We start from the raw sequence: 25,712 nt of genomic DNA, 5'->3' as shown, positions 1-25,712 counted from the left end.
TGTTGAATTTAAAAGTGGAATGACTTACAAGACTTGATTCACGGCTAAATATAGAAAATTACGATATTTTAAATATTTATGATGAAAGCACTTTAAATTTAAGAGGTTTGTCTTGAGTAAGAAGAAAATATCTCCACGGTAACACACTGGAAGCAGTTATCAGCAAAAATATTGCTCTCGTGTAGGTTTGTGCAAGCGTGAGGATGTGCAAGTGATTGTGTTGCTGAATTTATGCACAAGTGTGGTTTTGAGTGCCTCCAATGTGTCAGTAAATTTTCTTTGAGTACACCACTGAAACCCACTGATACACTCAGGCAGAGAGACTTTATCTCCCTCTACGCTCTGCTGTGTCTGGGCCCAGCCATTCTCGCATGATTGACAGACCTCGATCTGGACAGCCAGGATTAAACCTATCAATCACATAAAGCTTGAAGACAAAAAAAAAAAGAAAAGGGGAAGAAGAAAAAAATCAGGACCATAAATTCAATTGAGAGCACAGGGAGAAAATTGAGGTGAAGAAATATAGAAGGCCATTACTGGGCTATGGGGCTGTAGGAAAGAGAGGCCTTGCTGGATTTAGTTTCGGACGACTCCATAAATTCATATCAAATGACTGCAGGAGTGAAATATCAGTGAGGTTACTGTAAACCTTGGTGCCTCTTGCCTTTGTGATCTTTTAGGGGGAATTGTGCTCAGTCAAGGACAACCTTTGCAGAGGAAGTATTAAAGTCCTCTGGATAACAAATCAACATAAAAAGCTAGTATTTTTAGTATTGCCTTAGAGGACATTTTCATCTACAAACACGCAGCAGTTCCTGTTTATCTCCCGTTAACTTTGCTGAATGCATGAAGGTCATGCGGATGGAAAACATTCCCGCTTTCCGCCTTGTTTTCACTGAAATAGGTCGGTTTTGTATTTTTACTCTGCTTTGGGACAAATACTCACGTTTTATGGTTAGTTCACCATAATTGGACACTCCAACCCCTTTGTCTGAGTGGACAATGCAGCGGTAGCGGCCCGAGTCGCCCTTGGTTGTGTTCTCCACATCGAAAGTGCCTATGAAGCGGCGGTTGTTCCAAGGTTTAGTGGCTTTCATTGGGGCCTCCCGTCCACCCATGCCCTGTTTGGAACCGAGACAAACGCACAAGTGAACCTCCAAAATGGAAAGGTTTAATAAGCAAAGTGGCCTGACCTTGTGTTTTAAAAAAAACTCTGGTTGAGTGTACTTGTCCCCTGTTCTTGTGCGTGTTTGTTTGTGTCCTATCGTTCCCATTGGTGGTTGATAGTGGGGATACATTTATCACACTGGAATGCACGTGCACACACAAACACACAGTGGGCTCTCCCCAGCTGTCACCCCTCACAGCAGGCAGATGGGGGACATTTGTTCATTAGAAATATTTCTTCATTACTGTCATCGGGGGACTTCACTTAATGTTTGTTTTCCAGCTCCTGTGCTAATGAGGACGTGTTTGTTAAAATGATGGAGTACCTGGCAGAGGACCTTTACCCAGCGTCATGCTCCCACTGATCACAAGTGTGACAGTGTGCTTAGCAGCAGAGCCAGCAGGGTTATGTCTGCCAGATGCACTACCTTCGCTGTTCAGAACAAGGTCAATTCGAGACTGCTGTGCAGAACAGTTGTGCCGGATATAGTACACAGTTTCCACAGAGCCCACGTGTATATAGGTTAAGACAATACTGCAGTGATCTGAAACAACCCTAATCCCCAACCTCCCAGATGCAAAGGTCTCTGGGAATCTCTGGCAGCAGGTGAAATCTCAAAAACAAGGGCAAAACAGAGCAATGTTTGAATGTCTCAACTTGAAATTGTCAAATGGAGCACAGAGTGAATTTTAATGGCTGCAAGTGTTTCCTGAAAGAACGGGTGGCAACCAAGTATCAGTACCTTTGTATGGGCTTTGAAAGTAATGATGGTTCAGTGATAAAAGATCAAAAACAACCACACTTTAAACCACTGTTGCACTACTGCTTGTTACATTTGAATTTATGACTAGGGCTTACATTTGATTCTGTTTTATCAGGTTTACGGTTAAACATCAATCCTTCCCTCCATCTGTATTCCCTCCATCTTATTCCATTATTCCAAGGTGCAAATCCAGAAACTTCCTTCTATAATCGCCGTGCCACCCAGAATGAATAATGTGCAACAGTGGTGAAGTAATCCTATTGTATCTTCTTTTACAAACATACATACACTCACAGTGCTCTGTTTTATCCCTATGCTTTTTTTTTCCTTATGATTTGTATCCATTTATACTTTTTTAATAGTTTTGACTGTAAATGAGTTTAGTGATTTTTCCAATCAAAAAAAAAAAAAAAAAAAAGATGTCAGTGGATATTTGCTTTGAGATGATGTTGAAAAGGCTAATTGTCACTGGTTACTGTCCTCATTTCACCTGCTAAGATGTTGAGCTGGAAGTTATTCTAGCTGGGTCACAAAATTTTTATTCCAGTATTTAGCTTGATTGTTTGAAAACTGTCATCTATCAAAGAAAAAAATGCTTAAACCAGAAGGGCCCACTAAGTAACAAATATGCATTTCAGAAGCTCCATTTCTGAACAAACATAAAGATTATAGAGCAAAATGGTAAAATCAGTGTAAAAAAACAAGATAACAACATCTCTTACGTACCTGAAGCCAGAGGCGGAAGTTGTCCCGCTTGCGTCCGTTGACAGTGCAGTGAAAGGACGCAGTCTGTCCGGCATTGACCTCCACACCCTTTATAGTCAGGAAATGTGGAGTATTCACTGTGGAAAAAAGGCAAAAGTTTGTTTGTATATTTTGTGGTGATATGAAAAGATACGAGTTTGACAACTCGGATCTGATCCTGACGACTGGAGTCGAGAGTCGCCACTCTATAGCCACATCTTAACTATGCTACTATCAGATTTTACACTGAGAAAAGCATCCTTGAAAAGATAACAACACCCCCCCCACCACCACCACCACACACGCTACGCAACACCCTTAAAGCCCGAGGCCACCGTCATTTTGTGAGAAAGATTCACCAAAAATGAGACACAATCGAGTTCAATCTCTCACCTACCAAAAGTCTAATTTCTACTCTCTTTTACTGCATTCTTCCAGTGATTGAGGCGGGTTTTTTCTTTTTTTGTCGAAAAGCATTATTCTCTCGTCTCCAACTGTGCTCATTATCAGTACGCTCACTGACTGGGATAGTCCACAGAAAGTAACTTATGTAGAACATTTTTGATTAGTATCGCTATTCTGCATAGAAAAATGGGGCATTTCAGTGGAGCGACCTTGATTCGAAACATACCCAAATCTCTAAAGACTTGGCAAAAGCTAATTCTATCACTTTCATCATCAAGACTTTCACTTCTATTTAATATTTTACAACCTTGTCTTTGAACTATACCTCCTTTATAACTTTGTCATGTCAATCCATCCAGCACCATATATATATAATATATATATATATATATTGTCATTGCAAATGTCTTTAATGACGGAAGGAGAGGCAGACCGCCCAGTGGCATAATCACACCTTAGATATTCCACATGGTCGTATAAATAGAAAATGAATTGGCTGTGCTCCACTGATGAGTTGCTCTGATCATTTTGCTTATCATTCAAGAATACCCAAGTGCCACTAAGTGGATCATTGATCGACTCACATTTAAACACAGGCCTCATCATGAGACCTCATTGATTTACTCGAATACATTTATATGCAACACCTATTTCTATATAAATCCATCTTATTGACATAACATTTGTAGGAATTCAGCTGCTTTCAAATGGTTAGCATGTCATTAGTGCCTGACAATCAGAGCTTGATACTTCAGCTATGAGGAGTAGAGTAAAGCATAAATCAATTGATGAAAACCCTTGTGGTATTGATTTAGATTTTAGAATGTGGAGCGCCATATGGACTAATACGGCTCTCAGCACAGAAAAGAATAGACCTGAAGAATACTGAAGAGGCTTCTTGCTTCTGCTCCCACAGCAGCAGCCTATCCAAAAAGCAGAAGCCGAAAGATTCTAAATATGCGAGTGATTACTCGTTCATTACATCTGTAGTGCACTCTGAAGTGCTTCTGCTTATATTCAGCGAGGGATAGCAGAATTCTGAACAGATGTTGACGAGATACTTTACTGAATATCCTTAAGGGAGGGGAAAAAAATAGTGGAATCCAAACACAAGAAGCAGCATAATGCATGATAGGATTTGTTTCTCATCCCGCTTTTTTGACTATTTCTACCATCTCTCAAAGGATAGATTTAACAGCGCTACTCCAAGATTATATCCTGAGCACACTTCTGCTTGTCAACTGTGTGCTCATAAATCTTAAGGGAGCTAGGAGGAGGGAGACTCGCACTTGGATTGACTGTAGAATATTCTTTGAAGGCCTTTTGTTTGACTGGCAGGCCCTGAATAGAACAGCGACACAGGTATTTGGGAGGGTGTCATGGAAAGGACAATGACTGTTTGATGATATTCTTTTATGGTGACGGAAAAAAGGACTTACTGCACTGGTGGCCCTGGACCACAACGTCTTTGATGGCCAGCAAACCTCGCTGCCCTGAGGTTACGGCTTCAAACACAATCTGAGGAAGAGAAAGGAGAGTTATAACACCGATGACAAATGACCACATCTTCAAATGACACCTGAGTGAGGCTGTCTGTGCGCATAAAGAAGTCCAGCTCTTGCTAATGTCCCCTGCTCCATAACCGGACTGCAGCTGGTGACACAGCTGCAGGCCACTGACATTATTTCCTCAGTATGTCACAGCTGATAGGTGTTATGACATGCAAGTGTTAAATTAAGTTTGAGCCTTGACGAAACAGAGTGTGAGGGCTGAGAGTCCAAACATCAGAGCGATGCTTAAAACTCAATTTAGCTAAAGTTCACCCCTCGCTTACATGTAACTGATCATTTGATATTAGCCGCCAAGGTACTGCTTTCACCGTGACAATTTCCACATTACAGATCTTCAGGTTTAGATCAGGAAAGGGACTCCGCAAAGGTGGGCGCCACCCTTAAAGTTTCCCTCTTCTAGTGGAAAAAGGTTGTCTTTAACAGAGAAAACAGTTAAAACCCATCTTGATTTAACTGATTACACTGTAAAGTCATTAGTGCAACTGTATGCTAAATTTATAATGGAGTTAGTGTTAATATTAATTTGATTTTAGCAAAGTAGGATACAAATATTAGACGTTTTCATCATTATTAGGAAGATATTCCACTATTTGTTTTGCTCTTTAACCTGCACAGCTTGGTCACACACTATGGTATTTCCCTTCCCAGGAGGTTCCTGCATGTAAATCTTTAGTACAAACTACTCTAACCCATTTGTATTTGACAGTTTGTGCAAGGCAGTGACTCTAAGCTAAGATTTGAAGTAGGCAAAACACAGACCTATAAACTAGAGATGGACCGATCCGATATTACGTATTGGTATCGGTCCGATACTGACCTAAATTACTGGATCGGATATCGGAGAGAAATAAAAAACATAATCCGATCCATTAAATATCAAAAAAGCACCTCACAAAACTTGCGACACGGCGTAACTCGGCTCATAACCGTAGCACGTCGGAGCATCACGTGATAGAGCGGCTGTGTGTATTTGTAGCCTCGCTACCAAACCAGCATTTCATCTCCGAGGAAGTTATCCCAGAGAGAAGTAAAGCAAGTGTGTAAGTTCATCTCTGAATGTTTGTAAAGCATTCCCATGTTAAGCTTAACAACCGATATATGGAGCGACTGCCTCTCCCTCCCTCTCCTGTTGCTACTTCAATCATTAAAACTGATCAATGATCAGCTGATCGGCTTTTCTGTCGCGAGTCCGTCTCTCTTCTTTGTTTTTGGCACACTTTGCACCAGAAAGAGGAAACCAGCAGCTGAACAACAGCAGCACGTTTAAGCTTGATAAGCTGTTGTTAGAATTTATTTAATATTACTTTCTACACCAGGATCCTTTTCTATGTAGCTGACGGCTGGTAACTGTGCAGGGGCGGATCTAGCAAAGTTTAGCCAGGGGGGCCGATAGGGCATGAACAGGGAAAAGGGGGCACAAAGACATACTTTTCTTTCTTATTCTCATTTAAAATGTCTAGCTTTTAATAAATAATTATCTGAATCTTACACCCAAAGTTTTAATCTGATGTAAAATGTATAGAAGTCCATTACTGTATACAGTAACTGTTAAGTCTATATACCCTAGTAAGCTATAGTACTTTTTCCTTTGGGAAGATGCCATCTGTGCAGTCTGCAATTCTGTTGAAGAAAGATAATAATCTTTGAAAAATAATTTATTTCTGTGCATTCCCCCCCCCCCCCCCACTGCATCAAATTAAAGTTGATTACGTCGATTAAGCATCATCAGGTGGAGGGTGGGGGGTGGTTCCCTATTTTTTTTTGCTGGGAGTTTGCAACCCTATTAGTTAGGTTGCTTAATATTTCTGCTAAGTACTCTTTAAAATACCAGAATAGGAAGGATGGAGCAGGTTTAAGTTTATTAGATTGATCAGTGTTGCTGAACTATGAAATATTTTGGGTGCAGTGTATGTTTTTTTACATACAGGTATAACAGAATAGTTTTAGTGTTGTTGTTTATTTAAACTTGAGTATGAACTTATACAAAATGCAGCAAGATATTAAAAAAACCAAACAGTTTTATTGATAAAAAAACCCACTATATCGGATTCATATCGGTATCGGCAGAAATCCAAATTTATGATATCGGTATCGGACATAAAAAAAGTGGTATCGTGCCATCTCTACTATAAACAGCTGGTAGTCTCAAGTTTCCTTGGATGTTAAATTTACAGAAGTTGCCACAAGAATTGGATTACATAAAAAAGAAATGTGAGCAAATCATCACGTCAGTACAAAATTAAAGTGTCATCTCTTCCACGAGGAGGGACAGTTGCCTGTAACATTTGCTCTGTGGTGAGTGTTATTTAGTTGACAAGTTTCCATCTCTGACAAGACAAACTTGAAAATCAAGTGCAACTGTGCTGTGTGGGACTAGAGTAACCCTATTTTAAGGGTCAAGATCTCCTGCAAAACAAATGGTCCAAAGCCCTGTCAGAGGGTGTGTCCTTGCAGAATGTCAGAGTTATGCAGTCTACGGTCTGCAGCGTGATAAAAAGGGAAACAGAATGCCAGTCCCTTCCCAAACTCAGGGTGTGGTGCAGAGACCCATTACACCACATGTGCTACAGCTACACATGTTTAGCGTGCCACGATTCCCTAAATACAAGCTTGAATCTTCCGGTGAAACTCATACATTATTGGTCGTGTTCCATGTGTGGCGTCACCCAGAAACTTATGTCCTGCTAGTGCCACACAGATTTATCTCCGAGATTCTCTTTGTAGCCTAGGAATGTGGAGGCGGAGATAGTTACCATTGTCATCTGGGAGGCAGGATGCCTTCAGATAAGGCTGTCTAATTATAAATTTCTTTTTTTGTCTCATGAAATATGAAAGTGAGTGTCTTGGGTGCCAATTATGGCCTCATTACAGACTAATTTAAAGGAAATTAAAAGGCCAACCACTCTATATATCGCCACCAGACAAATGAACTGGCCCCCACACTCTAATTGAAATCCTTTGTTTGTGCAACAGACATCAGTCAGGCTGCCTAATAGCTGTGATATAATTGATTCCAACATCAATAATAGTGCAGTGCATAATTGGGCCTGACCCACAGAGTGAAAATGTTCGCATGGGACGAAGCTGTTGATATCACAGGAAAGTTCACCATTCTCATTTGTCAGAGGTACAGACAGTGAACCCAGTGTTCAATGCCTACATCGCCACATGGGTCATCCCTAAGGGGCTTGGCTAAGTACAGCATTACAGCAGAATCGATTAGCTCTGCCGTGGACTCTGCTGTATTAAAAATCAAGATAAATAACCACATTTCTGTTTTTCACTCCTTTTGTTTTTTAGGATAAATCATAGGTTGTAATCTTATGCACAAAGTATTTAAATAGCACATGCATGACACACATAGCTTCCAGATTAGTGAAAATTATATTGTTTTGCACAATGATCAGCAGTTCTGGAAATAAATGACAATGTCAATTAAAGATTTAGGGATAGCCTGACAGGAGTAATTATCAAAAGCTGAAATGCTCAAGCCTTACTGGTAATTAAAAAATAATTTCCAAGTATCAGGTGGCTTCCCTTTGACAATTGCGTAGGTTACCATGCAATTAAAGATACCTATAATTAGCACCATGTTGTTAATTAGTGACAACTTCAAGCACTGGTCTCCTTTCTTGACTGTTGCTGAGATCATTAGCATCCTCACATTTGACCACGTTGTCAGTCTTGGAACAATTAGAAACAAAGCTGGGCTTGAAAGGCAACAGATGTTGGAAATTTCCCTCGACACACCGGAAAACAAAATGAGTAATCTCGGGTCTAACCGCTCACCTTAGATGCAGAAATTTACTGAAACGTAACCACGCACGTCAAAGGGTTCAGCTGTCATTGAAATTGCGGTTCGTTTGTCAGAAAGAAGCAGCAGTTAATGTCAAAGTGTCTGAACTTTCTGAAGCTCTAACTTGGTACTTAAAAAGGTCTGCAAGCAGACTAAATGCAAACACAACAAGCTGTGCTTCTGAGGCAGACTCTTTTAGTCTTTACATGTCTTGAGCCAAACTGAAAACATTTAACCAGGCAGGCTTTGCTTTATTATGTCACAAAAGTCAACATCCTGCCAACAGTGAACAGTGACTATTACTGGTAATGGCAGCACATTCTGTTCTGCTCAACTGTTGCCTTTCCCCTCTTCTTTCGTTTCTCCGTGTGCCTCTCATTAAACCTTCTATACTGCATGCAGCAGTGAGAAGCCCAGCGGTGTCCCTTGTTAACCAAGTTATCAGAGTGGCTACAATGAGCAAGCAGGAGGACTCCCCTCTGCTCCACTGTGGACTAGCTCTGCCAGGCCATAATGAAATAATTCACCAAGAGACCATCTCCCATTGGGAGGTTAAGGGGTCTCTCTGCATCAATTAACATTTGGTGGACTCGTGGAACAAGCCCGGCGAAGACTAATAGCCAGGCAAGTGTGAAATCACCTTGCCCCGGCCAGCAGTCATGTGCATTGGTAAGTGAAAATGAGTTTTCAGAATTGGAAAAAGAGAGCAGGCTCAGATGGAACAGAGAGAGAACAGATTACCATGGATACCGAGCTAGCCGCTGAAATCAATAATCTTAGGTGTTTTGAATGAGCTTTTGTGCAATTGTTTAGACCATCTCAAATAATGGTTTGTCCTGCTCCACCCAGAAAAAGGGCATTAATGACTTTGGCTTAACTACAAAGGCTCCTTACAATGAGAAACCTAGTTTTGCAACGAGACATTATGCAAAAGATGACTTGCTTTCAGCCGCATGTCCTCACCTGGTAGAAGTTGGGCCAGTAGGTGCTGATAGCCAACTCCACCTGTCCCCAAGAGCGAGAAGCTGGACCTGACACGTTCCAAACAGGCATCCCCATCGGACTATTGTTTTCTTTGATATAGACATTTAAGTGGCCAGGATGGCTGTTGTCTCTGCCTCCTATATAGTAGTGGAAGATGACGCAGTGTGTGTCGTTCTCCTTCAGCTGGGGTGTCAGCAGCAGGGCCTTCTGTCCTGCGAAGCGTCCTGACGTGTTCACCATCATAAAGGTTGACCCTGCAACATGAGCAAGAAGTGTAATCATGGGTTAAGAAGGTTTTTATACAAAATACCAGTAGAAACATGGTCAAATAAATGATTTTTGTTTTTTTTTTTACACAATCCTAGAGTCATGTAAACAGGGGTACAAAGTCAGTACTGCAGCGTTTGCAGAGATTAACTTAAAAACTTAGATTAAATAAATAATTCATATTAAGATTAGAGAAACATTACTGTGAGAACTGTTGAGCAATCCAAGTTTAGTCACATAGCTACAAGTCACAATAGTCGCCTCGAGGTGCTTTATAGTGTAAGGTAAACACCCTACAATGATAGCACAGAATATAGTTATATATTATTAGCATAGAAGGTGTAACTAATTAAACGTAATGAATAAGCTGCAGAATATAGAAAGCAAGCATAATAACTTAAAGTAGTGTATAAGTTAAAAAGTAAAGAAAGGTTAAACTAGCTCACTAACAGAGTTAAGAGTTAAGCTAATGTGTTTTCCAAAACTATGCAGAAGCATTTGACATTATTAACCAAAAGTATGGATAAACAAATAGAACTGTTTGGGTAAACAGCTGAAATAGCCATCTAGAATTAGAAACACAAAGCTAGAAAATATTGGTTAAAACAACAGGTAGCAGTTAAAACCATTAGCTAAAGGTGAACAACTAAAAGTGATCAAGGCTTTCAGCATCCCGGGGCTTTGAATGTGGCATGGTTACTGACAGGCTGACCAGAATATTTCAGAACACACAAAACACAACCATCGCTAGGGTTTTACAGAGAATGGTCTGAAAAAAAAAAAAAAAAAATCTAGAGAGCAGCAGTTTTTTTGAATCTGTGGCATGAAGAATCAAGATAGCGCTGAAAGCAAAAGGAGATCAGACCCAATAGTGGGTAGGTACACTTGATTGAGCGGCTTGTAATGTCTTTCAACTGAAATGTAATGATAAATTCCAAAAGTTTCCAAAAGGAAAAGTCTTTTTTTAATTAATACTTGTGATATATCATCATTAGCCAAAAAATCTGGTCTGTTTCTTTGGTCCAAAGTCAAACAAAGCAACAACTAATGGATGTACTATAAGAAATTTTATGTAGCCCTTAATTATTAATCCTGTTACACATTAAGTCAGATTTCTACTGCATATAATGTTCACAAAGTCTAAGAATGAAGACAGCGTCAGACCAGTGTCTGATTTCTTGGTGTGCGCTTTGCCATAATAATTATTTCCTCTGAAGTTTTCATTTGACAGCCAGGCTACATGTAAGAGGTGCTTCGCAAGGCTTGGGACGATGTTGCAGCAGATTTGATCGACTAATTAAGTCCCTGTTAATTGCGTGGCGACAACTTAGAGCTGTTGGGGTGTGTAGTTATAAACAAAACAAAGCTTTCCAAGACAATAAAACTATAACTAGCAATCAGGTCATGAGCTGCAGCAGTCACTACGGTTAATAAATGAAATGAAAGGAACAATCTTATAAAGGAATGTAGAGAACAGATAAATGGCTGTTTTGAGTGCTTTCCTATTAGCAGCGACAATTTTAGCGTGTGACCTTTGATGAGAAAATGCTCTCATCTTTAGATTGATAGAAACACTCTTATAATTACCATTCATCAAAATACAAAGACATAGAAAGACTAATCCCTAAAAAAATACTGGATGTTTGAGAGGAATGTTTTTCCTCAATGACAGAGAGACGGGAAATGATGAGAAATCAATAAGCTGAAATCTATTTGCCAAGAAAGCCCCATTTAGATTTTATCACTTTGGTTCAATATCAAAGGTTAATCTAATTCTCTACCCTCTTGCCAATAAAACACAAGTGAGAATTATTATATTGGCAAACTTTCAAGGGGATGCAGAACACATTCTATTTGTCATCATCTTATTTAGCTTGGCTTGGTAATGAGATGGCACAAATCGTAACAGCATTTGAGACACAGCCAAAAGAAAGCTTCAGTTTATGTTAAAATCCATTTTTGGGTAGTGTGCTAATGACTCGAAGGCACTTTTTGCTTCGAGGAGAGACAAGCAACCTGTAAGCAAAACGCTTGCTGTATGCAAGGCAGAGCTGTGGTGAATGCGATTCTTCGTCATTAAATTTAACATGTGGGGATCTGCTCAGATATGATGTTAAAAAGGGTGAATAATGTCAAACTAAATCAGCAGGCATGGCCCCCGAGTGTGTCAGCCAAACAGCCTCTCACAAAACCCTATTTGTTCCATCGATGACTCGAGCTTGCCCACTCGTCTTGTTGTGCTGCACTTGTAACGCTCACCAATTCCATCTGTCTCCAGCTTCAGATAATGAGTGGGGGTTCTGTCATGTTTACACAATGAAACAAGAGGAGAGGGAGCAGAAGAGGAGGAGGAGGAGGAGCAGCGAGTTGTGATGACACCAAGTCAGCCTGATCAGCTTTGTTTGTCGTCAGGTGCAGGCAGTTGCTGTTTTAAATGATCTTAACATGTTTGGCGCTTATCAGGAGGATTATGGGGGGGGGGGAGGGGTCTATATCATTAATTCATCTACCACAAATCAGTGAGCTATAAAAATAAACCACTGAAACAATACAGTGCTATGATGAACGCTTGCACGTGCTAGTGTTCCCATCTAAGAATGAATACAGAAAATGCTGATTCTGTTTGACCCAGAAAATGTACTGCATTCGAAAAATAAGTGTTTCTGTACTGGTAAGTTTCAGTTTTGGTTGTCAATGTTTCTGTGAGGTAGGCTAAAGAGTTTTAGCACTATGAAACTTGAGCTACAGTGAATAATTTAGAAAGCTTTTGTGACTGTACTTGCAGATACACATTATTGCCAAAAGTATTTACCCATCCATCCAAATCACTGAATTTAGGAGTTCCAGTTACTTCCATGGCCACAGCTGTGTAAAATCAAGCACATAGGCGGGCAGATGTTTGCTGGATTGGTCGATTGGTCGCTATCAGGAGCGAATTCCAGCGCTGTACTTGTTCAACAACTGCAGTCATGAAATTTCCTTGCTACTTGTTAGCGGTATTATAACGGTATTATCTAGAGCATGCCGGCGCTGGACTCTAGAGCAGTGGAGTGACGAATCACACTTCTCCATCTAGAACAGCAGTCCCCAACCTTTTTTGCACCAGGGACCGGTTTATGTCCGACAATGTTTTCACAGACCGGCCTTTAAGGTGTCACGGATAGATACAACAAATTTTTTAAAAAGATTTATTCATAACACACGGAAAAAAAACACCCAGGGAAGCAGAGTTAATGATAAAAATGATAAAAAAAAAAATAATGATAAAAACCCTGAAAACCATCAATTTCACACCGGAGCCTCAACTCTCGTGGCCCGGCACCAAACAACTCATGGACTGGTACCGGTCTATGGCCTGGGGATTTGGGACCGCTGATCTAGAAATCTGATAGATGACTCTGGGTTTGGGAACAGTTTGGGGAAGGCCCCATCCTGTTAAAACATTGATTGCGCACCAGTGCACAAAGGTCCAGAAAGACAGGGATGAGCGAGTTTGGTGTGGAAGAATCCTGGTCTCAACCTGACATAAGACCTTTGGGATGAATTCGAGCAGACACTGTGAGCCAGGCGTTCTCATCCAAGATCAGTGTCTGACGTCATAAACGTGCTTCTGGAAGAATGATCAAAAATTTCCCCAAATCACACTCCTAAGCTTTGTGGAAAGCGTTCCCAGAGGAGTTGGAGCCTTTTATAGATGCAAATAGCAGGCTGACATCATGTTAAACACTACGGATTAAGAATGGGTTGTGTGAATACTTTTAGAAATAAAGTGTAGCTTAAAGAAAAAAAAAGATTACACCAGCTCTTTTATAAGTTTCTTTATGGTAGCACTAAAGTTTGGATCACACGAGGTCTGTGATAATATTTTTTCAGTTTTGAGCTCTAATATAATGCGCTTTATAAAGCGTCGACCAGCTAGTTGTGATTGCGTCTTTCCTATGTTATGTGTAGATTTTCCTGCACAGCATGATCACCCTGTTTTGACCCTCTACTGTGAACAGCATGCTGCTATGTTTTTTCCAGAGCTTTTAATGTATTATTCACTTTTAGTTTATCTGTGATTCAAGTGCTGAGGGTGATTATTTCTGGGGCTAAGCAGGAAGTTGTGTAAAGTACAAGAAGAAGGGCAGGAGTTAAGTCGACTTTGAGACACTTTTTTTCCCAGCCTCTCAAACAACAATCAGGTGCCTCTATAAAAGGGCTGTAAGGTCTCTTTAATAACAACCAGCCATCTGCTCAGGTGCCCACAACATTTTTTCTTTGAGGCATCAGCAACCCTCGGTGTCATGCGAACCAGCACTAATAATCAGTTGATGAATTGTTCAGTTGTAGCTCATGTTCCAAAGACAAAAGATCCTGGCACCAGTGCTTTTCTCTATGATTAAAACAGACTGTTTACTATTCATTTCAAACAGCCACGTTGTGACAGTGTTGCACTGGAGATTTATGCACTGCACTTCTCTTTGTTAGTAATTAAAGATGAAAATATCTGATCCCTCAAGCAGCATTTCTTTACTAGTTCATGAAATATTAATATTAATGGGCGCCACGTGTAAGAACTCACTTCTTGTTTAATTATGCTTAATACAGTAGCCGTAAATATCAAAGTGATAGTAATATAAATGCATATGATGAAATGTCTTCCAGCCATGAGGCTGTGCAATGTCTGTTACCAAATTTGAGACTCACAAATTGTGTAGATTTGAGCCAGTGAACCCAAACACAACAAGGAGAAAACTTTTCCCTTTCCTCGTTACTGACCGCCAGGCAATGTAAAGATACTGCATTTCAAGTGACAGCGTGCCACTTCTTTGTACTGCCATTGTCAGCGTCTCCGAGAGGTGAAGAAGATGACAGGAGAACACTGATTGTCATTTGAGCTTAATGACCACATACTCTGCAGGACCTGCTGCACCATGACAAGATAATTAGCCAGTAAGCCAGTAAGAGCAAATTATAATGACACTGCGCTAGTGCTGTGCTAATGTGCTAGTGATGCACAAGAGTGTTTTCTCTCTCTCTCCCCCTCTTTCTCCATCTCTTGTACCTTAACAATGGTGTGTTCAGGACCAATTAAAAAATAGAGGGCTCTCGGCACACTAAGCCCATCTCTGTAACTCTGTAAAGGCCAGGGCTCGCCTATTGTCTAAGGTATTCAGAGGAACAGATTTATTATTATTCCAATGTAGGCCACCTTCACCTTCCATTACAATGATGGCTGCACGTGGAGAACATGGAGACTGGTGTGAAAAATGAATGAGAAGAAGATGAAGTGTTCCTGCTGCAGATGCCACATACATTCATGTTGCTGTTCCTTGGAAATGAAGGACACACTGCTGAAATTGAAATGTGTGACTTTCATTATTCTGGAATATTTTGAACATTTATTAACAAGGACACTGACTGAGTAGAGCCTGCTCCATTTAAAAACATACATCACACAATGCATCTCATACATATTCTAACATTGATTATGAGACAATTTGTTGGTAGAGGCCATTAATTAGAAGGTGTCACGAAAATCGTTCAGAATCGGTTGGGGCTCGATCGATCTCTTTGACCAGTTTCCATAGATTTCTCTCATTAGTCAGTTGTCTGTTTTGATTAAGGACATTAAGAACTTTTTAATTGGCTCCTTTAAATCACTTAGTTCATGGGTTATTTTCTCTGAGAGTGAAACAAAAAGCGGAAAACAAATCATTATGAGTCTGCAGCTTTGGACGTTGGGTAGCTGGTCAGTGAAGTTCTATGCAATCTAATACATGATTTCTACTGGAGTACAGGCTTTTCCAGCGAGCGTAAACTCACAAATGCTCAAGTTCAGCTGGACATTAAGTAATCCAAAATAACAGACTTAGTGGTTTAATGGTATTATGAGCCATACAGCGAGAACCATGGACATACTCCAGGGAAGGCTTCCATTAGTTTAATCCTTTGCCCTGACAGCTCACTCAGCTGGCAGAGCAGTTAGGAGTTGGCCACAGCTCACGTCCATCCATATGGGAAGAAAAGTTCCTTCTGCTAGGAGAAGGGCCTAATAATAAATAAAGAAAATGTTTGAATAGTTTAATTTAATAGTAATGTATGCATCGACTAGACTACAGAATTATTACAGAGTATTTCCTCTTATGGAAACCCCCAAAAGATGAATTTCCTTAATTTTCCTTAACAACAAACTAACCAAGACACAGAACAACACAAAGTGCAGCGACAGACCCTAAGACAGCAGCTGGAATGGCTGTTTTACTTTAAGAAGTGATTTATTTTCTTAAAAAGATAGGAAAGTCTTTTTTTATGCCGTCCTATATAAATTAGTTCCCACAAATACGCTACTGTCTAATTCTAATCATCAAAGTCTATAGGTTGATGGTATTGAGATTAATTATGAGTTGAGTAATGGTTTGAGCAGGCGATATAATTTGCAATAATGAGTAGTGCTCATTATTTCTCTTCCATTCAGGTCCTGAACCCTGTGAAAATCATTATGTGGGGGAAATCAGAATGAAGGGGCGCTCTTTAAACCCAAACCCTCCAGGTCTCATTTGCTAATAAAATTCACAGAGGTCACCACCGCAGAAAAGAACGGCGGCCGCTTTGGAAATGTCAATGAAGACAGGGCTATTCTCACTGTCTGCTACCAATCAAAAATGCTCTCGCTGTGAGGGTTAGGCTGTTAATGTGAACAGCCGTGGCCTCCACTCAATTTTCCAGAACTTTCCCTGTGTCCTTTGAAACATGAAAGGAGCCTGATAAAATAACACAGAATAAGCTTGGGCTCTCCATATGAAGGACCTGGCAGGTCTCTTTGACGGAGTCAAACCGATTCACCCAGAACCATCCATCATGCGGAACACGTTTCAGCCCCGTCACTTTAGTCAGGTGGAACAACTGACCCTTATTATGTTCCCTGGCAGCATCCTTTGTTGCTGCATGCCAATCAAAAAGAATTCTTAATGGCTTAATATGTCGTCTTAAAATGCAGTACGCTCGATTGCCAATCCATTCCAAGAAATGGGTCATGTAATGGGCCCATTTGCCTGTTACAAACCCATTCCACAACAGAAACTTTACACATGACTCGCCTATAATTAGCCTTAATTGTTCACGTTATGATCACTTAAGATACAGAAAAGATACTATATGTAAATATGTCCTCCATCATGATTTCTTAACCTTGCTCATCCAAATCGGTAATTTGCTGAGACCACAGGACACTTCTTAACCCCACAAACATGCTAAATTGAAAATGCTAGTCTCTCATGCCTGGGAATTAATTCACAAATTGATCAGACTTTCTGCTCTGTTCCCTAATCATAATGGCGCTTCTCCTTAAGCTTAACCTAACCTTGCCATTGGTGGTGTGCAAGGTGTGATTTTAACACATAGTTGTGAAAGGCTCAAAAGCAACTGGCTTATGTTCACAATATGATGCCCTTCCCTTCATAACAGCAAATCCCATCTTTTGCTGATGTGATTTACATTCTGATTAAATTTCTGATGCCCTTCAGTCAGCGGGTGTTCTCGCTGCTCATAATTTAAGTGCTTAGCCTTTTCCCCCCCCCCGCTTTCATTTGGACAGCACATTCGGCATGACAACCAACACTTGTTTTCTAGATAAGACGGAGGGTCAGTTCATTACCTCCGTATTGCAATGTGATCAAGAAGGTGAAGAGTTTGCCGTTTTAAAACGATCTGTCTTTATCTATATGCAATAGGCAAACTCTTCCGTGTTTAAGAGTAAACTGTATTGCCTGAAAGCAAATTGTCACCCTGTGAAGCACCTCATTCTGCCAATCCTTCGCCATTGTCCAGGTGTCATTATCAACCAAGGATGTGCTATCAAAACAAAGACCCTGTGCAACAGTGAGACAAAAAAAACATTCAATTTTTCTCCGCAACATATTTAGAGCAGACGTTAAGAATAACACAATAAGTCATTTAGCTGGAGCTCCATGTGCTATTGTTCCTAGTAGAATACAAAAACCCTAATTAATCTCAGTTAGAGGACCTTCTTTCTCTTCCTCTTGCTATTATTCCCCAGAATGAGTCTCAGGGGAGAAACAGAGCAGCAGCTACTACTGGCAACATCCAGGACACCAGCAGAGAAGACACAGTCTCTAACTAGCTAAGATTTACAAAACCCCCCCCAAAAAACAGCTTAATAGAATCTGGACATCCTACCAGAAACTTCCACAGCTTCAGTCATTCCTCCGAGAGAAAAAAAAATCATCACAAGTGTCTTTTATTCAAGTGCAACTATTTTCTTTAAAGATTCTGTTCAAGCCAATTCAAGCCCAAATATGACAGAAGTGTATCCATTCGCATTCTCCAAAGCTGAATGAGTACTCTGTGAGATTATTTTATTTTTGTATTTATTTTTAATTGCTCAGGACAGATGAGGCTTGTTGTAATAGCAGGGCAGACTGTGACAGTTGTGCCGGGGGTTCAGCCACTTGCCTTGGGAGAGGAACACACTGAGGATTGCCCAAGCAGACATACAGAGCCTCAAAACTGGGCTGAACCATACTAAAAGGAGCCAAGGCATGCAATCAGAGCTGCATGGTGGGATAAACAAGGCGTCTCTCCATCCAGACATAGCAATTAGGTAAGGCGCAGACCATCATAAACAACCAAGAGTTTAGAGCAATGTTTGTCTCTTCTTCAGTAACCAGAGAGTTTGTTTTTCTTGTTGCATTTCATTTCACTTTTCAGTTGTGGTACTTATTTACATGCAGGCATGGAAATGGGCCAGTTTGGTCTTTGATTGCAGTAAGAGGAAGGAGAGTCTACAGCAGGCTGACATCAAACTCCGCTGAGTGCTTCTCTTGAGTAAAGCCTAAACACTAAACCACAGTGCCTCAGCACCTTCATCCACAATGTCTCCTATTGATTCTTTAGTGCAAATTTTTGCAGGCACATAATAGAGGAGTGTGCAGCTTTTAGTTCTGAGTGTTATTAACCTCAACAAAACAACTCATGCCTAGTCAGGCTTTTAATATCAAGCTATTTTAGTGATATTCACAGTTACAGCTACAAATGTGGTAGTCCATACAGGACAACAAAACCATATAATGCTAAAGGGCATCTTTTTTATGCTTCAGGCACAAAATGTGGCTTGAATTTTTGGATTAATCTGTGCACAGCAGCTATGACAAAATATTGTTTGTGCTGTCAGCGTTAACCTCGTTAAAATGACATTAACGCATTAACACGGAAAATCTCCGTCAACACGTTAGCGTGGTTAGCACCGTGCAGCCCCACACACAGGAGGGGGGCTGCTAACCGCTAACGGAGATTTGCCGCGTTAATGCGGTTATGGCGTTAACGTCATTTAAATGAGATTAACACTGACAGCACTAATATATATTCCTTTTGTTTCCATTTCTTGCCCTCTTAGATTACCACTGGATATCACTAATATTTTAACTTTTGAGGATACTGGCTGATGAACAAGTCCAATGTTTGAACCCCCCCCAAACAAACTGCAGTACACTATAAAATAAAAAAATAAAATCTGATAATCCAGTGAATGAAAAGTTAAATATTAATTTCAAGTCTAATGTGGGCAACTAAACAATAATATTAAAAATGACAGAGGACAGTGTCACTGGAGTTTAAACCTCAAAAGAAATCAATTTTCTTGGAAAACTAAAGTAAACCAGAAGCAGTTAAGCATCATTTAAATCATGCATTGGTAGTGACAACACCTCTGATTGGACCGTTTGTGGCTACCAACAAATTTTAAAAAGGTACCGAGGTGGTAATGCCTTCAGTTCTCTGCTACTTCAATTCCATTTCCATCCTGGCACACCAGGTAGGATAACAATCTTCTCTCCGAGCATGATAAGGTCGTTTTGTGAAGATTCATAAGTGCAAGTTGAGAGTAAGGCAGCAATCAGAGGTGAGATAGCTTTTCCACCAGTGTGGCTTTCACCTAAATGCATTTTTACCCATCAACCCCCACTCTAGTAGCCGTAAAACAATTTCATCTGTCAAGCACACTACATTTCACATCCCTTTCAGTGTGGTCAAAGAGGAGAGATTACAATTTTGCGCAGCAGGTTGAGTGCTCACACTGTGAAATGGAGAAAGAGCTGCAACCTGTTAATTAGGCCCAGTTCAAGACGCATAGATAGAAAACAAGCCTGTCTGAAGTGTACTCAGACTAGGAGGCACAATCAGGGACACCGCTTAACCAGACATGGGATTTCAATCAGGTATGTTAAATTTAGATCATGTGCGAGGTGTTAATTTGTAGGTCAAGGCTTTCACTGTAACCTTTGCCCAGCCTCCACGTGTCACGACATTAATCAATTGCGATGGAAAAAAGGAGAGACTTCCCTTCTATGGAAAGTAATTTCTCTGGGGCAGTTCAGCACACAGCATCCTGATATACACACAAACAGGTCTGGGCACTAGCTGCTTAAAATTAGTGAGGACCTGCTAATTAATTCCCCTTCTGTCACTGGGGGGCCCAGTGCAATCTATCTGTGATGCAGCCTTGGTGAGATCAGGCGTCAGGAGGAGGAAAACAATATCCATTAGTTTGCAATGCTACCTTTGTTAGAAGATGAAAAAAGAAAGAAAGAAAGAAAGCAAGCATCATTCCATTAGTCTAACTCTTTAGGTGCCTTCTGCTCAGTGGCGGTGATATGTCTGCATTTCAAATCAAATGAAAAGCAATCAATGGAACATTAAAGAGACAAATTGTGTGCAACAGACACAAAACGCAGGGAAAGCACTTTAATGAACTTCAATATGTTGCCGACAGATAGACTTCTTCAATTAACATGGATCAGAGTGCGCTGATATCAAATGTTGCTTTTGTTTTAGTTCATGTGCCTGTCCCAAAGATCCTGTGCATCAGGATTGTTGTGGAAACAAGATGCATCAACATCCCACATCAATAAAACTTAAGGGCATGGTGTGGGAATACGAGCGAGGAATGCTGAAATATTGTTTTCTCTGCAAATGCTTACAAAATTAAAGAGTAGTACCTGCTCACATACACCAACCAGCCACTACATTAAAACCGCTAACAGGCGATGTGATCATTTTGTTATAATGCAGGGCTTCGTTTGGAAAACTTGGATTCTGGCATTCATGAGTTTGTCGCTTTGAGACGAAACCATCCATCGAAACACTGTTGCAGACGAGCACCCCTCATAAGACAGTGGCCACTCTCCACCCCAACACCACACTGCGTAAAATTGCCAAGGATACTTGGCAAAAGGACTGAACAGACCAGTCACAGAAGTTGAGGGATGCTTTGACACGACGTGTAGTTACATTTACAAATTATACTTTCAGTATAACTTGTATACTTTCGGTTTCAGTAGGATTTGCAGTTCCGATGTACCTTTTTAACAAACAAATATAAATCCTGTGTAAGCCCCCAAACGCCCCATGGGGAGACTGCCCCACTGCCCAGGTCAAACCCAGTACTCCCAGCATTCAGTGTTATTTTGACAGCACGATCTACACAATGTGGTTTTCTGATTGTTGTCCATGATACATTTTTGAAGATACAGTGTTCCCTCTTTTATTGCGGGAGTTACGTTCTAAAAATAACCCGCGATAGGTGAAATCTGCGAAGTAGTTAACTTTATTTTTTACAGTTATTATAGAGGTTTTAAGGCTGTAAAACCCCTCACTACACACTTTATACACTTTTCTCAGACAGGCATCGACATTTTGACACTTTTCTCTCTTGTTTAAACACTCTCAAAGTTCAAACCTTCGTAGAAAAATAAGTCCAGTATTATAGAATGAAATCAAAGATCAAACCCTGTTTTCAGGTCCAGAACATGGGAATAGAGCAGCTGCCAGAGAATTCAACATTAATGAATCGATGGTACGATGTGGAGGAAGCAAGAAGAATGAGTAAAGTTTGACTTGTGACTGTTTTGTTTTGCTTAATGCGCCTTATAATACTTTGACGCCGACACTGTTGTGTTTGTTGTCTTCTGCTAGAGAAGATTTATGTAAATTTGACAGGCTGAATGCATTCTGTACTGTACAGGAGACACGGCACGAGATTGACTGAAAATGCCAATCAGCCGATCAGGACGCAGAACAACGCGCTCTTAAAAATAAATAAATAAAATAAATCTGCGAAACAGCGAGGCCGTGAAAAGTGACCCGTGATATAGCGAGGGTCCACTGTATACCATTAAATTAGTGGCATCATCTGTGTATCTATTTAGGTCTATTTAGGTGAATATAGCTTGCCTCCTTAATACAAGTAATGTCTTGGAGCTCGACTTCAAATGGTTTCACATCAATCACCAAGGGCCAAATTTTCACTTCACCTGGACTCCAATACCATTTCTCAACCACACGTTGTCCATTTGAATCCCTTTATGTAAACATTTTTGCAGAAGACTGCTACTGAAATAAAACTGGGTCAAATGGCCAACCTATCACAATGAAGTATTCTCAGTATGATGACAGAATAATTTCTTTCCTTCACTGAGCTAGGTCCTTACCTGAGGGCATCCATGGATCTGATGGAGACTTCTCTCTGGTATTGACCTGCTCCCAGTCGAGGTCATCATCTCGGCCTTGGCTGTATCCACATGCCGCCAGTGGCTTCTCAAAAGTACAATCGCCTGTGACAAAAGGAAGAAATTTATATGGTTATTCAAGTTTTCCATTAACTTCCTGCTCAAATGAATGAATATATAAATTAAAGTCGCCTATTTTTTGTCAGCGGTATTCATAATGTAATATGCCAGACAATGAGATGCATTTAAGTGAGACAGAGTGAAGGATTGCTGTTGTAGGCGAGGCACAACATACATTACCATCATTAGCAACACGGCAGTCCAATTTCACAATGACAAGTATGAAGTGTCCAAACTCCATCATCGTTAGGCATTATGTTTCCAAACTACACCACCATCAGGGATAAATTGATTCATTTTCCTTGCCGACCGCAGAACTTTGCTGTTCATGCGCTCTTACTCCACAAAGCCACTCTAATCCTTTTTACAAGCTGCTTGCAAAATGACAGCAAGCAACCATTAGGGCCAGGCTTCACCCAGGCTTGGCGTGTGATCGATGAATACAAATACCCCTTTATTCCTCGCACCTTAAAGGCCACACAAAGAAGTGAGAGTTGAGCTGCCTCCCTCCAAAAGTGCTTTTCAACCCACTCATAAATCTGCAAAAAAAAAAAGCCTAAACAATATTTGGCTGGAAAGAGTCAAAAACGTGAACTGGAAAGACTATTTTAAAACCACGTTTCGTCATTTTCAGAGACAGCAAAGAAATTACACAGCGCCGCTTCAGATGATTACATTAGGTCTCTGTTGATAACAGATGTACAGCACATTATATACCGCTCCTCACCAGAAATGAATCCAAATGGCAAATCTGAGAATGTTTGCTGGCACACTGTTAATAAGTTTCTAAACATGGATTACATACAAATTTTATTGCCTCTGGGAATGTCCTTTGAGCCAGAATCTATGCTAGGCCAAAACCAATATCTCATCTCTTACAAGCTCCCTCTGACATTCTGCTGCATAAAGGCTACGAGCTGGGGCTTTTGTTTTCCCATTTATTTCTCTGGTGACATTTACAGTACATGTGCAAATGAGTGGCCAAATGAGGAGAACACAGGATAATTAATACCTAGCTCCACAGGGCAACAGCTGATGATATATTTGTTGCTTTGTCTGTTTTTATGAGGGGGCGGACAAGAAAAGGAAGAGACTGCCAAAGTATCACAGGTAATAAAAAAAAATAAAAATTGTTGAGGCATTTTGAGAGCTTGCCCAGAAATTCATTCCCTTGTTAATAAGAGACACAGGCCTTATTTAAGGTACCGGTTCACTAGGATGTACCTCTATGATGAGACTGGAGAAAGAAATCTAGCAGACCTAATGATCTGCTTTACAAGAGCTGAACCAGGAAACCTCAAGCCAACTGTGTTGTTGGACCTGCTGCAAGCATTATTTGCAAATGCCTGACACAAATGGGCTAGTGTTGAGAAACATTGTGTTTGCCTGGTTAAATTATAAGACAAGCTTTTTAAACCCAATTTTGTGGTTTTAATTAGATTTCACATATGAATCTATACCTGTGTCAACGTGACCACTGAACAAGGGTTACAGATATAACTACGGTTCTATGAATTGTGGATGTTACAAAGACAGCAAGACTTGCTTACAAGGACTTTGGAAAGACATTAGCATTTTACAAAGTTTGAGAGCCGCTAAGAGGTGACAGTCAAGACAATATTCTTTATCATGTCTGACTAACTAAATACTGTTCATGAGTTAAAACATCAAACCAGAATTAAGCTAAGGTTATTTGAATTTTACAGGAAGGCAACAAGTCCAAGAGATATTACTATTTTGGTCTGTTTAAACTAGATATGTAGCCAAGTGGGCGGCTGTTTGCTAAGAATAAAGTGAGTGATATGACCATAGTTTACTCTGACAAGTTTGTTGTTGAATGTGCAGTCACAGGCCAATTTAGCTTTAAAAACAATATTCTGATGCAAATGAATTTCATTTTAAACTTTAGAAGTTGCTCTTCAAACATTAGTCATGCATTCAATAAGCAAACAGCAGGTACTTCTCTCAAAAGATGAAACACAATGACATAAAATAGAAGACCGTTCTCACAGGGATGTGAAGCAGAGCCACTAATGTTACTCACAAAACCTTTGCTTGCCCTGATGACAGACCAAAAGTAAGTATAGCTGAACATGTTGATGTTTGTTGTCATCGCACGATTTATACAATTTACTGTTACCGTGCATGATTGCATTAGCTTCTGCTGCGATTGCTTATTTTGCTGAAATAATAAGAATAAAAAAAAAAAATACAAATTAAAAATAAAACCTTAATTTGTGATTTTACACTCCTGTACTTTTATTGTTCAATGTGCAAAGCCAATAAACATGTACTTATAATTGTTCTGACCTGTAACCCTTTGCCAACACAATATGTGATCAGTGGCTTTTGAATATTGATCCCAAGTCTTGGCTCAAAAAGAAAACTGATAAATCAAAAGCTATTTCAATTTCATCCAACAAGAAAAAGAAAATGAAATCCTTTTTGTTAAAGTTACTGCTCATGAATGATAATTTAGACCTCAGAGGGTTTTACTGTGAAGCATCAGTAACAGGTGGCTGAAATGACTAGCTGAGAATCTTGGTGAGCAATACTAAAAATCATTATCAGTACGCTCTTAAGCAAAGCTATTAACCTGCATCGGCTCGCTTAAAGCTGTTCAGTAACTGATAAAAAGCTGTGGTCGTCCACGACCAGCGACACTGCAAAACTCTAGGCGTTTGAAGGCGGTGCTGGAAAAGAGCATGTACTCCATTGCTCACTCAACTTGCACTCTAAATAAATAAAAATGCCTGCGTTGCCAAGATGTAACTTGGAGAACATAACATGATTAACATGATTCTTTGGCTTCAGCGTCACAGGGACTGGCTCCGTTCCATCAATATTTTGACTCAATAGTTCCAAGATCCTTCACTTTGTGCCACCCACCTTCTTCTCACAGCATGATGGAGCTCAAACAAATCAAAGAGGTGGCTTTTATTGGTGTTTGATATTCAAATCGATGGCACTGACTAGGAGAAAAATATATTCCGAGTCAGTGGGAGAGGAGCGAGGATTTCGAACACTGAAGAAGAAAAAGGCCATTTAAAAGAATATGCAGTAAGTAGAAACCCATTTCTAATTCAATTCTAATGGGTTTATTTTATTTTTTTGTAAATGCCACTGTGTTTAATGATAAATCAGCAGAACGAGGGGCGGGGGGTAAGGACTGTTTGAAACTTCATCCTCTTCAAAAGACATCATTAACAGTTCCATTAATGATTCTCATGTTGCCCATTTAATTTGAATACAAAAAGCCATTAAACACCCCAAACTTTCAGTGGCATACATTTGCAGGTGGATGAAATAAGCCATTCACACAAGGATGGTAATCTGCCATTTTTAGCAGCATGTGACGTAAAAAGTTTATACAATAACAATTAAAATG

At 40.2% G+C, this 25,712-nt stretch overlaps 1 protein-coding gene across 9 annotated transcripts in view; it reads right to left on the bottom strand.

Moving 5' to 3' along the window:
• LOC100690029 (protein tyrosine phosphatase receptor type M) overlaps positions 1–25,712 on the bottom strand; it is a 162,306-nt gene that overhangs the window by 102,663 nt on the left and 33,931 nt on the right. For all 9 annotated transcript variants that reach the window (XM_019348275.1, XM_019348274.1, XM_019348278.2 and 6 more), the window contains exons 2-6: positions 22,187–22,309; positions 9,411–9,685; positions 4,520–4,598; positions 2,658–2,773; positions 947–1,121 (exon numbers count right to left, since the gene is read on the bottom strand). In XM_019348275.1, the coding sequence (XP_019203820.1) occupies positions 947–1,121; positions 2,658–2,773; positions 4,520–4,598; positions 9,411–9,685; positions 22,187–22,309 (768 nt within the window). The remainder of the gene's footprint in view (positions 1–946; positions 1,122–2,657; positions 2,774–4,519; positions 4,599–9,410; positions 9,686–22,186; positions 22,310–25,712) is intronic.

Source organism: Oreochromis niloticus, linkage group LG18 (assembly GCF_001858045.2).
Source record: "Oreochromis niloticus isolate F11D_XX linkage group LG18, O_niloticus_UMD_NMBU, whole genome shotgun sequence".
In the NCBI taxonomy this organism is placed as follows: domain Eukaryota; kingdom Metazoa; phylum Chordata; class Actinopteri; order Cichliformes; family Cichlidae; genus Oreochromis; species Oreochromis niloticus.
This window is presented reverse-complemented; position numbering and strand designations above follow the sequence as displayed.